The 16,175-nt window shown below is 44.1% G+C and overlaps 1 protein-coding gene across 2 annotated transcripts in view; it reads left to right on the top strand.

Annotated features, from left to right (window-relative positions):
• The window catches only part of ago3a (argonaute RISC catalytic component 3a), a 114,383-nt gene that overhangs the window by 55,781 nt on the left and 42,427 nt on the right, over positions 1-16,175 (top strand). For both annotated transcript variants that reach the window (XM_084335791.1, XM_084335790.1), the window contains exon 5: positions 11,852-11,988. In XM_084335791.1, the coding sequence (XP_084191917.1) occupies positions 11,852-11,988 (137 nt within the window). The remainder of the gene's footprint in view (positions 1-11,851; positions 11,989-16,175) is intronic.

Below are 16,175 nucleotides of genomic sequence, written 5' to 3'. Positions count from 1 at the left end.
TCTCACACAAACACACTCGCGCACACACACACTGAGTAGCACCGTGTCAGAGCATCGGCGAAACGAAACCACAAGTGACAAGCCTACGCATATTTAAGTAGGTACAGTACAACTATCACCATTGCCATCAATAAATATATGATAGCCATATAATAAATATACGAGGCTGGGCTTAACAAGTCAAAGTATTCTTAATAATAATAGCCTGAGGCTGGGCTTAACAAGTCAAAAGTATTCTTAATAAATTATAGCCCAAGGCTGGGCTTAACAAGTCAAAGTATTCTTAATAATAAATTATAGCCCGAGGCTGGGCTTAACAAGTCAAAGTATCCTTAATAATAATAGCCCAAGGCTGGGCTTAACAAGTCAAAGTATTCTTAACCCTTTACCGACCAAGTAACCATTTTTGGCCACTTCCCCATACAATATATTTAGCCAGGTGGGAGAGGGGGGATCTTTAATCTATGAAAAAAACTTCTTCCAGCCAATCAGCACAGGTCAGGCTATGACACAAATATTGTCACCATCCCATCTGACCAATCAGGATAGACCCTGGGGATCTGCAACTTCCTTCTTTTCACCACAGCAAAAAAAATGCAAATGTTTGCACCTGCTTCTACTCTTCAAAATCCATTATTTCCTCAACAAGTCATGGTGAATTGATGACATTTACTCATTTTTGTAGTTGAACAATCATTGTAAAGGATGGGATAGGTGTTTTTTGCATAGGATTAGTGAAATCAGGATTTGTTGTTGGCTAAAAAGTGGTGAAGCCATAAACGGTCCTATGCCCCTTCAGGTGAATTGACATAGTGTCCATTTTTAGACATATGCCCGATGCATCTAGTCAGTCACACTTAGGGTATTACTACTACCATGTAGTGCCATGTAGTATCCTGTAGTACCCTGTAGTACCATGTAGTGCCATGTAGTACCCTGTATTGCCATGTACCCTGTAGTACCATGTATTTCCCTGTGTAGTACCCTGTAGTACCATGTAGTACCCTGTAGTACCATGTATTACCCTGTAGTACCATGTAGTACCCTGTAGTACCCTTAGTACCATGTAGTTATATAGTTTTGTCCGCTATTCTTCTTTGGGCCTTTATCGGCTACTGTTGCCATGGCAAGGCAAATTCAAGAAAACTCCCAATACATTTGATTATTTATTTTATGTTATGAATCAGCCTGCCAAGTTTCATAGATATGCCCCCTAAGGAAAAATATGCCCCATAGCCCCCACATTTTTAGGGTACCGGTCGAGGGCCTGTTCACAGACACTTCGGTTAACCTTAATTTACAGGGGAACATTTCTGTTAAAAAAAATTCAAAATTGAAATAGCACCAAAATAACATTCTAGAGTTGAAATTGTGAATTTCCAGGTATTTCACGAAGTGATCGGTAAAGGGTTAATAATAATAAGGGCCAAGGCTGGCTTAAATTAAACATTATGACTTACCATTCTTGTCCGCGTCCTCCTGATGTGCGTATGTCCCTCCGCCTCGGTCTCACCTTGACGTTGAATCAACCACGCCATGCGGGCACTTCTCTATGGTTCCATATGGAAACGTCCGTCCTGGCAGTGCCCGTCCGGTATAACGTTGATTCCAAAAAGGATGTCCCAGTTATTGATTGCCATCTGGTAGATCGATATGTCCATTGGCTGGTGCTATATTCCTTTACTGCATACTGAATTCAGCGTCGCAATAACTAAGTATTCCATGGGGCTGTGGGCAGCCCTGGTGCTGCTAGCTTATTCCCCCCACGAGGCCCTGCTGTGGCTGCTTCGGTCGGGTCGCTGTTTTTTGTGATACATTTATCCAACGAACCTCTTTATTGTTATTGAACACTTCTTTTTTCTTTGCCTTCTTTCGTTGTAAATTCCCGGAGCCAAATTTCCACCCTTTATCGCGTTCTCTCGTCGACATTGTGTTAAAAAAATTTAGCACCACTCTGACTCAGTCATCCACCTTACTCTACACACCTGTCACCAGTCCACGTGCCAGTGCTTAACACTTTGAGTGCCGGCCTCCGTGTCCTATTTACCCCGTTGAATGCCACCACCCACTTCAATGATAGAGCTCTCATATTTGCGAACGCATAAACTATATCTTAAATTATGGCTATGTGTCTAATATGGCCGTCGCTTATCAATGACTTGTTTGCAGTCAACATTGTCGAAACGGATTGTTTTTTAATCTGTTCATTTCCTTTTTATACCATTTTGAAAACGCTCGTCTTTTGAAAGTTTCAGAACATTTCTGTGATAAATGCCCTTTACTGGAATACACAAAACATTTCGGCCTATTTATGAATCGTTTTCAAATAAACGCTAGATTATCGATAGTATGTGTACTTATGCACGCTATAGAAGCGGGCTGATAAATCGATTATCTTATTTCCTGATCGCACACAGACACACACATACACACATATGGCACACGCTGATATATAGGTGAAAATAGCTCTGATTATCCCAAGACTGGTAAAATAGATGGCATGAAATAACGAATTATGCCGTGGCTGGCACTCAAAGTGTTAATGGCAGCTTTTTATATGCTTGCCGCTTCAGATAGATGACGCACGCATCACGCTGCCTGTCGCAGGCATAGTGAGGAGTCTAATGTGAAATATATAAGCATGGATGTAAGTCACATTAGACGCCTGTAAGCTAAATTAGATTTTCGGTCTGTGATGGAAAGTGATTGTTAACATTATATTTATTTATATTTTTATATAAATAAAAAAAAAAATTATAATAATTAAAAAATAAAATAATTCTGGGGTGGCACCTCAGGGGCACCTGAGATTTCAGGGGGGGCACGTGCCCCTGGTGCCCCAGTGGTAAAATCGCCACTGCTTGCGAGCATGCAGAGAACATGCAAGCTCCACACAGAAAGGCCTGGGAGATATCCCACCTGGGTACCTGGCAACGCGGAAACCTGGGCCCTCATTCATCAACGTGACGTAGAAAATGTTCTATTTCCATACTTAAGCACAGAATTTAGAATGTGTGCACGCACAAAAAAAACGGGATTCATCACACGTGCGTACACAGGTCCTACGCCAGGGGCGGCGGGGGGGAGGGGCTAGCAGGGTCTTAAGCACCCTCTGAAAAAGGCTTAGCCCCCTCTAAGCCCCCCCTCCCAGTTATGTTTTTTATTTTATTTATATATAAAATACATTACGAATTACGAGACGGCAACATTATCGTGGGTTTGCGTGATGAGTATCTCCACCTCTTTTATTGTGAAGCTGTATCTATCTACCGGACGTCATCAAAAGCATGTCTGTCACTATAGCCAATTGAAATGCTAGAAATGGTCACGTGGACTGGGAGAACCAATGGAATAGTCCCACCGGGCCGCATGTATATTATTTCACTTCCGCGTTCGAGCTGCGTGCGAGTTCAAAAAACAAAACAAACATCTTTGGATAGAACGGGGAAATATAACGCTTCTTTTAATAAACAGGAGCCATACATAAAATACGGGTTTATCGCAACAGGTCGGTGATTCTTGCGTGCCGAGCCGACGTCCTCTCTGCATAATATGTGGCGACAACAACAACAACAACAACAACAACAACAACGAGGCAAGTTGGCAGATAAAGTAGCTGCTGCATTCAACGCCAATCTGGAATTGGAGGGCGGCGAGTGGATATGTGACATGTTTCAAACATTAGCAGGGATTTTGGAGGACTTAACAACAAACAAGGTATGGTGAGTCGTGTTTGCATGCATTCTGATCTGTTCGTCACCCGCCGCGGTGATCTGACTGCAACAGCTGATCTGCTGTTCATGAATGAATGAATGAATGAAAAACAGATTGCAGAATGGGTACAATACAGTACGGCGCAATACACACAATTGTTAAGGGGATGCAGACCAGAGAAAAACGTTTTTTTTTTTCAATATCAGTATATTAAATTAGCCATTGTTTTTGTTTGTTGCATTAAAATTCATTAGCCCCTGCTATAAACAATCCAGCCCCTCCAAAGCTCCCGCGAGGCCAATTCTCTGGCGCCGCTACGACCTACGCACACCTGTCATGATAAATATCACCTTGGTCCTACGCCGAGGCTTGTGCACACTTTCACGTATTTGCATACCAGAACCGCCCCGATTAACCATATACGGTAATGGGACACCCCCATGAAATGTGGAAAAGTGGACTAACCCAAGCGAACTCTGAGAGACTTCACTGAGAGCGAGATTGATCACCGAGGTCCGACCAACAACTTGAACGTATAATCTTCTGTGCGCCGGGAGCCAAGGATGTTGACTGACCCAGTCCTGCTACAGAACCAGCAGATTGACAGAAATAAATGACAAGAGATGACCCGACATTAAGCACTGTAATGACTGAAATTAAATCAATTTCAGCACGCCAACTCTGCGCTCTACAATGCCTATTGTGTGCGCTCGTCATGAGCCCGTGGTTCTGATCAGTCATTATGGCTTCAGTGGATAACCCTGATCTACATTGTGATGTTTTAGATACCCCAGTAATAACATTACAATTGAATTAAATACAATTAGGCCTGAATGAGACTCCGGCCACCGGCACATTATCAGCCAAAATGCGCGTTTATTGATGGAGCAAACTCTGAGAGATTGTTCAGAGGCGCTGCCGAACCAAGATATAATATGATGTGTATAATATAATGTGTGTAGAGGCATATGATACAATCTATTTTGTTGTTGGTATTAGGTAGCCTATGAATTACATATAATAGCAGCCAGCCTACATTTTGCAACAGTAACTTGCGCATATATAACACACAGCCCTGCGAAGCCTGCATACAGTAAACTAACTTGATCATTAATCTAGCTGTTGTATCTTTACGCTTATGAAAACATTAAATAATATGTATAGGCTATAGGCCGCCTATATTCTCAAATGGCTTAATGGCTTTCCGAGTCCTCGATATCCTCGCGGACGGACCAGTATTTATATGATCATATCATATTCATATTCATATTCATATCATAGTTTACTCTTATCAGCCTACCAGCATGTAATACGTTCTTTGTTAGAACTCAACTCGTTATTATTTTGCGCATAGATTGCAGAAATACGGGAACGTTTTGATTTAGGCTTTGACACAGAATACAAGTCATGATATCACCCACACGATATATGCTCTGTGTCCAGAGCATGTATGCTTTTCATTCATTTAAGACACATTTATTGCAAGGGTTTTGTATACACATACACTCAACAAATAACCTCTGTCTGTTCTCGTTGCAATGCGCGTTTATATCGTGGGTGTTCATATAACTTGTATTCTGCTTACAGCTTCGGGGTTCCACTTATTACGTTTAACAATGGCAAAGCCTTTTAAATATAATCAAAACGTTCCCGTATTTCTGCAATATATGCGCAAAATAATAACGAGTTGAGTTACGCGGAGCGCAGTCGGTGCTTATTTCCGCGTTGTAAAAATATTCTACCACCGGGCGCCAACTACGCATGGTCCGACCTGTGCTTAAATATACGCACAAAGTCAAGCACAAGTTAAAAAAGATGAATCCCACACTTTGCTTAGAAATTATCGTACGCACGGGTTACACACATATCTGTGCGTACGTCAATTTGATAAATGAGGGCCCTGGTCCCCAAGTGGGAATCGAACCCTGGACCTTCTTGCTGTGATGCGACAGTGTTAACCACTACACCACCGTCCCGCCATTTAAGCGGGGGGTCTGGGGGTCCCCCACCAGGACATTTTTTGTTACTTAGGTCTTAGGGTGTCTTCTCATTAGGAACAGGTGCTCTGCTCCGTCCTCTCGCTCCGTCCTTGAGTGCGAACTCCCCCCCTCCCTCTCCCCCCTCTGGTTTGCGTACACACTGCAGTCTTGGTTCGCTCCCAGCCAGGCACAATTGAGGAGAGCAACTCTCTATAGTCTATATATTTCTGAATTAACCAAAACAGTTACACGGGACATTTTCGCTGTACCTCGGGAAGTAATGTACCAGCTAAACCTACACAATGGTGGGATTTTGGATACTTTTCCTACACTAAAAACATTAGGGCCATGCCGCGCACTAACCAGATAGATTACAGACAGATAGACAAAACATATAACGAACAACGTAAAAGATAATATGCATATACTTGATCGCTATAGTCCCGCTGAACACAACTAGTCACAACGTCGGGCTCCCTTGCTTTGGATGGGCTAACCGGCCACATTACTGTGGGCACTGGTTGGTTTTGGCCGATTATGCTGTCCACTGCATCAAACCACGGAAAAGATATTGAAGCCTCATCTTCTTCACTTTTAGCTCGACATTGTTGACTGATCTGTTGTACCCGTGCACGCACATTTTCTAATAACAGCATTATTAGACATGCCAATCCAACGAAAGACGTTCTGGTCGCGCTGGAGAAAAGCCAAATCGGATGTTGCGTCTTTTACTTGTTATTTGTTATTCTACGATGCTAATTCATCTGTATCTGGATAACCAATTACCAGGCGCCGCCCCCATCGCTTCCTGATTCTACTGCGCAGACGCACCAACCGACCTGTAGGAGTCGCTGTCCACAACGCCCGATCCCCACCCATTAGTTTCCCACCCCCTAATACTGCCAATGTGTATTAGTACGGACGACCAGCTAAACTGAAAGCAATATGGAGCGCTGGGCTCGAACAGGCGAACCCAGCGTCTCCAGTATTCGTGGTGAGCGCCTTGCCCACTGCACCACGTAGCCGCCCTGGGGAAATTGATATCTATAGTCTGGTGTAGTTTTCGTCCAAATTAGAGCCTCCATTTTTCGTGGACGAAAACTACACCAGACTATAGATATCAATCTCCCCGAAATAACGCTACCTGCCTCGACAAAATCCGTGCATTGGTTATCCAGATACATGAATTATCATCTCAGATAAGTGGCTTTGTAGGCGTTTTAGCTTATCTTTTACAGCTTATGTTTTGGGCAATTATTAGAGGCTCCATTTTTCGTGGCAGAAAAATACATCAGTCTATAGAAATAAATGCATTCGAACAAGAAACCAATGTATAGACATAGCAATGGCAAAAAAATTGCCAGGCCTAATGCGAGCCAGGGAAGTCTTGGGCTTGTAACGTGGCTTCATCTCGAAGTTTTCATCCACTGAGCCGTGAGGCTCAACATGCTTGTTTGGTTGAGGTCTGAACTTGCCAAATTGCCCATAAATATCGTTTTTGTGGGTATTGTCCAGTTGGTGCTGTATGTTTTTATTTGCCTAAAATTCAAGCAAGCATGAAAGCATTATGCTTGCACACCACGCCCCGCTCCGTCGTCGGGGACACTGGCGCGCACCCGAGACCACCTATTCCAGCGGTCCAGGTTTGGAGCGAATCAGCGTCCCCGGTGACGGGGGGAGCGTTCTCATCACACTCTATTTTGGTGCGACCGTGCTCTGATTCGACCCCTGAATGGCTAGTGTGAAAGCCCCCAAAGACTTCAGTTCCTGCATTCTGGTGCAGGATTCTTTTTATTTGTACCCTTTAAATGCCAGTGTTTGTGATGGCATCACAAATTATTGTTAAAAAACAGGCTAGCATATGTATGATTAGCAACAACACTGATTTTGATGGATTTTCAGTTTTTTTGTAATGTCAGATTGGGGAAAAAAACTCACTCTTACCTTAAGCGACTAAATTGTCCTCTTCAAAAACGCTTGTTGAAATAATTTACCACTTTATATTTCATAAATCTTTTATTCAACTTCAGCCCTGATCATAACACCACATATTAATTTTATAATTCTAACCCTTTAAAATGCCAGTGTGTGTGATGGCATATATTTGCAATATATCAAATGCAAAGTAGATTTTTCTGGGGGGGATTATTACAGGCTAGCATGTGTCAATGATTAGCAACAACACTGATTTTGATGGATTTTTTGTTATTTGTAAGGGTCCCGCCTCCACCATTTACATGCGGCTCCCTTTGTGTGTGTGTGAGCAAGAGAGAGAGAGATAGTTCTCCAACTTGTGTGAGTTGCAGTGATCTCCTGGTTGTTCCCCACCTAGGTTATCTAACTATTGCGCCATTGCAACTAGAAACACTGGCCTGGCCTGCTTCTAAGTTCAGTGGCCTGACTGCATTAAATTTTTTTTTTTTTTTTTAATAACTTTTTTTCTTTCTGTTGACCCCCCCCCCCCCCCCCCCCCCCACGGCGGCTCCCCACTTTGGGAACCACTGGTCTAGTGGACTGCTGGCACAGATCTAACGCAGTGTGGAGAGAGGTCTATCAATGCAAGACTACCAGTGGAACAAAAAAAATCACAGCGGAACGAAATGTATTCAGATTTAAATACAATGTGTTGCACACAAGAGCTGTTTACAAACACTGTTGCTAGGTTGCCGTCACACGGTATCAGTTGGAGTCCGCTAGCTACTGTAGCTGATGCAACGTTGGCTATCCAGCCAGGGAGAGGAAAAATCGGAAAACTAAATGGAAACGTTTTTACACCGTCTGGAACTAAAAGAAAAGCTGACGTACCCATAACAAGTGTTCCAGGTGCGAAAGCAAGCCAAAATACAAGAAGTATGACGAGGCACACCTCTCCCTCAGAGTCCTCTGCTCTCCCCTGCCTTCACGTCTACTGAAGTCGCTGCGAATTTGCCTTCAGTTCGCCTAGTTTCCAATTACCCAAGGGGCGCCTGATTGAAAAAGTTTGGGAACCACTGTTTTAGGTTCACACTTCCACTCTGAGACACGTTGGGATTTCTGGTACCACTGGTGGTTATATTTTAGAATTTGTTGGGAGTGACGGAATTATATCAGTTATCAGAGCTAGAATGAGACTGTATTTGGTGTCTTCTGCAGTGAATGAGACTGTATTTTGTAGGGATGCACTGAATGGGAAATTCTTGGCCGATACCGAAAATAGGAAACAGTTGGCCGAAAACCGAATGCTGAAAGGCCGAAAATGATTAATATAAATATAATGTATTTTTTTTTTTTTTTTTTTTTGCTACCTGATTATGGCAAAAGACATGATTATGGCAAAACATTACTTAAATAATATTAATAATCACTATATAAAACATAATAAAACATTTATTCAGCACTTTTGAATGCATACATTAATTCCAGACTGACTGCTGAAAGATTGTACAATTTAAACATTTTCTCTTTGCATACAACAAAATGTGCATTAAAGTCAAGTGCATTTTCTTTTCTCTGTAGGATAACTACAACAAAGTGCATTCAGAACAAAGCCAAGGTGCTTTAAAACTGCATAACGATCTGCATAAAGACACACACACAGGACTGTTGTATACTATTTACTACATCTCCCATGACTCTTAGCGGGGGATGACGTAGCTTACGAGAGACGGGTCAAAGAGGAATGGAAGCGTTAGCTAGCTTAACGCTAACGTTAGTTCAAAAGGTTTTAACCGCGATGGGCATATAGTAATGGCGAGGATATAAAGCATGTTAAAGACTCAATTATTGGATGTGTTGCTCGCAGAGTTTATAGAAACAGCGTGACTCCCAAGAGGAGTTAGTTATCACAGGCTGCAGAACGCAGGAAGAGCTGCCAATCTGCTCACGTTACACGTTGCACGTTTTGATTACGTTATCACAACAACATTTTAGGTTACGAACGTTACGTAACCCTGTTCTTTGACATTCAGTGATATATTTTCGGTGCTAAAACCCTTTCGGCCGAAAGAGCCTTTTTAACCATTTTCGGCCATTAATTTTCGGTGGCCGAATTTTCTGTGCATCCCTAGTATTTTGCATCTCATGCAGTGAATGAGACTGTATTTTGCATCTCATGCAGTGAATGTGGGCATTCTTGCCAATAAATTGGGACTTTTTGTACAGAGCTATTTCCTAATGATTAGCAGAAAGATAGTGTCTGTTTTGGATTATGGAGATGTGATTTATAGACATGCGGCTATTGCGGCGGCTTCCACTCTTAAAGGGGAACTATCTTTATAAATGGCATTTTCCAGTGGTTTGCATTGTTTTCTAGCAATGTGGGGTTGTACCAACACTGACTAGATGTGAAATTCTCATTCAGTCTCATTCCTCCAGTTCAGCTGAGACAAAAACCTCCCCCACTAAACTAAGCCATTCTGAATTTACGTCGATCTGTGACGTGTAAGAATTCTGATCTGCCACCGCCCGCCCACAATCAACTGTGATACGTTTATATGAGCAGCGAGTGGAAATAATGCGGAATCGGTTTCGACAGCAGAGACCTTCAGCTGTTCACACACAGTGAATCACACACAGAGAACTAGATAAAACGGGTGGGAGGGAATGGGACTAGCGCACGCCCGTATTCCGATCCGTGCATTGCAATAATATTCACGGGGGTGTATATTGTCATTTGAAACAAGTTACCAATGCATTGTCCCGTGGGATTATGCCCCCCTTGGCGAAATTAATTAGTCCCACAGAACCATGCGTGAGCACACACACATAGACACACATGAAAACACAGAGACGCGCACACACAAATTGCCGCCTCGCGTATGAGAGCCTCTTCTGAGTCTTCTCTCTCTCTCTCTCTCTCTTCCCCCCCCCCCCCCCCAAAGGTATCTGCCGGTGCAGATGGACTTTGCAAGGGCAGAAAGTGGTGCACCAAAGTACTTGATTAAAAATACATTAAAAAAAAAAAAAAAAAACGTACAGATGTGTTCCATAGACTCACAGGAATCGTGTGAAATTGCTCAAATAGTGAAAAAAATATTGCTAAATATGAGCCCTTTTTAAGCCATTAGACTCTATCATTCAGCCATCAGATTTATCACCGGTGATAATGTGGTGACCATTGTATCTTATATAACAAGGTTAGGTGGTCCTCTCTGGCAGAAAGACTTGAGTTGCATTGGCATCTGTTTCTATATTAAACCATACTTGGAGATTGTACAAAGTACATCACTTCATTATTGGACTGGACCTCTGGACCCCATTGTACACGATCCAGTGAATGGCTTACACTTGAAGTGCCTTGAATTTGTACTGAACTTGGTAGATCTGTTGGCTTCTGTGCCCCTGACTCATGGAATACCCTGCAGAATACATTGCAATGAGGTACTCTACTGTCTATGGGTTGATTTAAAACCTTGGTGACCAAACGGGATGAGAAAAAACACGTTTGCTGTTTCAAAAATTATTGATGCAATGTGATCTATGAATGTAATTACTCGACGACGCTGTAAATTAGTTTAATCATGCAGTGTATTTTCGAGAATAAATAAAGCTTGAATAAATAACTGTAGTTCTGGTCAAATATCAGTCAAGGTAGCAGAAGCAGTCGATAACGTGTAGCACAGAGTGCGTATTGATCCCTCTGATATGGAGTGAATCTACTCATTGGGCCGCTATCGACTCTCCAATCAAGGAGGAAATCAAATGTGGCGCACAGCAAATACTGTACACATCATACCTGACCTCATAGCATCCTCCACTCAATATAGTCCTGCCCCCCCCCCCCCCCCAGCACCATGGCAAGCGTCTATATCGGAAGGCTGTTTTTTTTTATGAAAGTCTTGTTTCCGTGCCATTTATGAAAAAGCGCACTTATCGACACCTTTCACTGGGGGCTGTGTTTGCCGTAGCATGGGGGGGCGTGCGCCGCTGACACGTTGGCATTGTGAGTCAGAGAGAGAGAGAGAGAGAGATTCAGGCTGAAGTGGAGGAGTAGGCGCTCACCTCTGTACAAACAGCCATTGACCTACAATACCAGTCCAGGTTGTGTCAACTAATACTACATCCTGGTTTCCTGTCATCCCCCGACCCCATGTTCTTTCACCCTGTATTTCCTTCTTTTTCGCCCCTCCTCCTCTTAAACACATCTCTCTCCTTTCTCCCTCTCGCCTCCATCCATCCAGGTACACTCCGGTGGGCCGCTCCTTCTTCTCGGCTCCAGAGGGCTATGACCATCCCCTTGGCGGGGGCAGGGAGGTCTGGTTCGGCTTCCACCAGTCTGTACGGCCCGCCATGTGGAAGATGATGCTCAATATTGACGGTGAGGACACAGGAAGACTTCTATAAACAATGTGATGGCTTGTGTGCATGGCTAACTTCCTTTTCCAGAGACTGCTGCTGTTGCTCATTGCTAGCGGACAGCATCCTCTATTCCTTGCCTCACTCTCCACATCACTGTGATAACTTGGAATAGTGTTTTTTCAGATGAAGTCACTTCTTATTATTAGTGGAAAATGTCCAACTGTCAGAGGATATGTGTCAGGGAATGTGTTCTGGCCATGTGCACACTTCAGGGGGGCTTTGGACAGGGGTGGGTGGGTGTGTGTCTGTGTGTGTGTGTATGTGTGTGTGTGTGTTGGAGGGACTTTGAGGAAGGTGGGTTCTTGGCTGCCTAGGCGGTTGCTGTGGCTACAGAGGCGGGCGCAGTGTGTGTGTGTGTGTGTGTGTGTGTGTGTGTGTGACTGGTGGGTGGTGCCGAGGTCGGTAGGGGAGCATTTTGGGGAGGTCAGGGGGGCGGGTAGCTTTTGTTTTGTGCCAAGTGCTTGAGAGCTCTGTTTCTGAGTCTCTCTCTCTCTCCCCCCTCTCTCTTTCAAGTTTTCCCGCTCTCTCGCCCTTAGAAAAATCAACTGCTCCCTTCTCAAGCCTGTCCCACATGAGCTAGAGAGGCTAGAGAGAGAGAGACCAACCGTCTACAAATTACCCCCCCCCCCTTTTTTGTCTTCCGTTTGCCATTGTGTATCCAAACGATGAGAATGTTGGAGTGTAAAAAGAGCGGCAAGGCAAATGAGCGCCAAAGACAAGACTATCTGTGCTTCATCACACACACACACACACACACACACACACACACACACACACACGCACACACGCTGTTTACCACACTACTACAGTCACAGACGATCAAAAGGACGTATAGAAAATAGTTTTTGATCACAGAGGGATGAGACCTTTGGATTTTACATTGACATCAATGACTCAAACAAACGGGTGTCAAAACAAACATGACGCGTGGCCGGTGGGGGGTTGGGGGGTATAAGTGATGTAATTTCCTGCAGGGTAGATGTGTGTGTGTGTGTGTGTGTGGCAGTCACCTGCGCTCTCGTCATGTGTAATTCCCGACCGGCTCGCCCACGGATGTAAGGTTCGCAGCACAGTAGTCGTCACACAATGCAGGTGGTGTTGTTGTTGTTGTGGCTCAGTGTGACGTCAGAGCCTCTTCTCGCATCACACCGAGCCACAACAACACCTGCATCTCTCTCGGTTTCTCTGGAGCCTTATTTCTCTTTCTCTCTCTCTCTTCTCCCTCCCTCTGTTTTACCCACGACAAATTGTACTCACTCACTCACTCACTCATGGATTCACTCACGGTTGAGCGCATGCCCAGATCCAGTACATGCTTCTAGTGGCTTTATCCTGCACTTGCTAACATAGTGCGGAGAACAACACCTTCTCTGCATCTCCCTAAATCATCCTCAAACAGAATTATTCTGCTTACAATTGAAAGATATTAACAACACAAAAGCTGCCCCTAGCTACGCATCGTCAGAGGCAGCTTCACTTCAGCTCAGCACGGACAATTAACCCTTTTCAACTTTCCCTTTAGTTATTTGTGTGCATCAGTAATTAAGGTGAGAATTTACTCATGTTTCTTGTAGAGCAGGTTTATTGCACACCTTCTGTGTATTTCACAGTTTGTGTTTGTAAAATGAATTGAGCCGAGGTGCACTAGCTTACATTGTGAGTCGTTGACGTTAACAACCTTGATTCTCGGAATACCACCTGTACTACGGGGAGTGGTCTTATAATGGCGCTCTAGGGATACAGGTGTCCCGGTAAAGATGCCGCTACTGTGGAGTGATAATTAGCCCCTTTCCCAGTCAGCTAGTACGTAATTTCAATGTGTGGAATCAATGGATTCCTTGCAAACTCAAGATTGATGACTTTGTGCTTGCTTAAAAACTCAGCCTGGTAAGCCGCCGTGACCCACTGCGTATTGTAACTAATGCTAATGATGTTAACGGGCTGTTAATAGCGTTAGTTGCGCCGTGGTTCTGGGCGGTTTTGTGCTTGTTTCTTTTGTTCTTTTCTTTTTTTTATCCACTTTTTCTCCCATTTTCTATATTTTCTCCCATCCCAATTTTTGTATCATCCAATTCAACCCTCCCCTGTCACGAACGCTGTTTCTTGCCTCCCACAAGCCGGCTGCAATGTGGACTAAGTCATACATAGCACAAGTCCCCTCCGGTACTTGAGGTAACAGCAGTCGCATCTTTTCACCTGCGCAGCTCGATCTCTCAGTGGCGAGGAGTAACGCGTGGGAGGCTCACGCTGCCCCCGACACTTCCTGATTCTACTGCGCAGGCGCACCAACCGACCTGTAGGAGTCGCTGTCCACAACGCCCGATCCCCATCCATCAGTTTCCCACCCCCTAATACGGCCAATGTGTATTAGTATGAACGACCAGCTAAACTGAAAGCAATGTGGAGCGCTGGGATCGAACAGGCGATCCCAGCGTCTCCGCATTCATGGTGAGCGCCTTGCCCACTACGCCACGTAGCCGCCCGCTTTTGTTCTTTTCTTATCTCTGTCTCAAAGACACTTTCCCTGCCATCTTCCCATCTCTCTCTCACTCTCCATCCACCCATCCATGTGGAGGAAGCATTAACCCTCTACCTGCCAGCTTCCTCTCTGCATAATGCCAAACACAAGCCTTCAGATGTCTACTTGTTTGGCAAGTTGGGCTCTCTGCTACTTAAGCTGTGCTATTGCGTCATGTCTGATACAGTAGCCATGTTGGGTTCATGTCCTTCTTAGCCGGGGCCCAAGACACAAGCTGGCAATCATGTCTTAGTCTCCCAGTTAAATGCTTAAAGTTGGCCTTTAACTATTACAGTTGTAGCTAGTTACAGAACAGGCCAATCGGACTATAAGCCAGGGGTGCCCAAACCTTACTAGTGTCTAGATCCCATATCCGGGAAGGACTTTTGAACATGTATTTAACATTTTGGGTGGTGGGAGTAGTTAAGGTAAGGGATAGAAACCATATTTTAGGTGAAAATTATGAGTTATGCCTTCACAGCTATGGCAGAAAGTGACAATTCCCATGGAAACATCCTTCCGGGCTATGAGATCTAGGCCATGTCCGGACTAAACCAATTTTGGTCGTATCAGTCAAAGTATTTTATCGTATGCACCTTTCATCCACACGGAACTGTGTTCTGGGAGCCTGAATGCGGCATTTTCTGAGACCGGCTCCCAGAGTGGGCAAATCTGAAGACTTGCGTTGTCATATTTACAAGCCTATGCGCATATTTTCCTGAACCGATGACGCGATAGCCCACCTCTCCCTTAACCCGCATGTGCAAACTCAGCCAACATCACAACAACGATGGCATCGTACAGAGTAGTTGCGTTCGTGTTACAGAAGCTATTGAGCTTGATCAGGCTTTTACAGCTAAATGTACTGCCCCTGTACTACCACCGTCGACAACAGATTGACATCTCCCTTAATGCGCATGCGCAAACTCAGCCAACAAAAAAGAAACATGATACATATGTCTTATATGTCCAGATATGTCCTGGCTAGAAGTTTTTATTAAACACCGGGCCCCTCATTTATCAACAATGCGTAGAAAGTGTTCTATTTCCGTTCCTACGCACGGAATTTAGAATGTGTGTACGCACAGAAAAGTCAGGATTTATCATACGTACGTACACAGGTCCTACGCACACCTGCAAGTACTCCGTGTTGATAAATGCCACTTGTTCTACGCTCCGCACTCGTGCACGATTTTAAGTATTTGCATATAGAACCGCCCGTAATTAACCATATACGGTAATGAAACACCCCCATGGAATGTGGAAACATTTACTAAACCGAGCGAACACGTGTTATGGGAGAAATACGCGACAGGCTGACAGACGTGTACACACGGTGATATCGGATATGATATCTATTAACTTCCTAAAGACCATTGCTGCCTGGGCAGCGCAAACACTAATAAAGACCGTTAACCACTGTTTGCCGTTGGTGTCATTAATAACCATGCTGGAATATGACTGCCTTTTTTCGTTTCGTTCGATTAATACCCAGGGATTAAAGTTCTCTGTCAATTTGATTCCAAATCGCAACGGATTTTGCGTAAATGTTCTACCTGCATATGATTTGTAGAGGCATACAATCTATTTTGATGTCGGTATTAGGTAGCCTATATAACAATAATATG

This window comes from Notolepis coatsorum (genome assembly GCF_963971535.1).
Source record: "Notolepis coatsorum genome assembly, chromosome: 19".
Taxonomy (NCBI): Eukaryota; Metazoa; Chordata; class Actinopteri; order Aulopiformes; family Paralepididae; genus Notolepis; species Notolepis coatsorum.
This window is presented reverse-complemented; position numbering and strand designations above follow the sequence as displayed.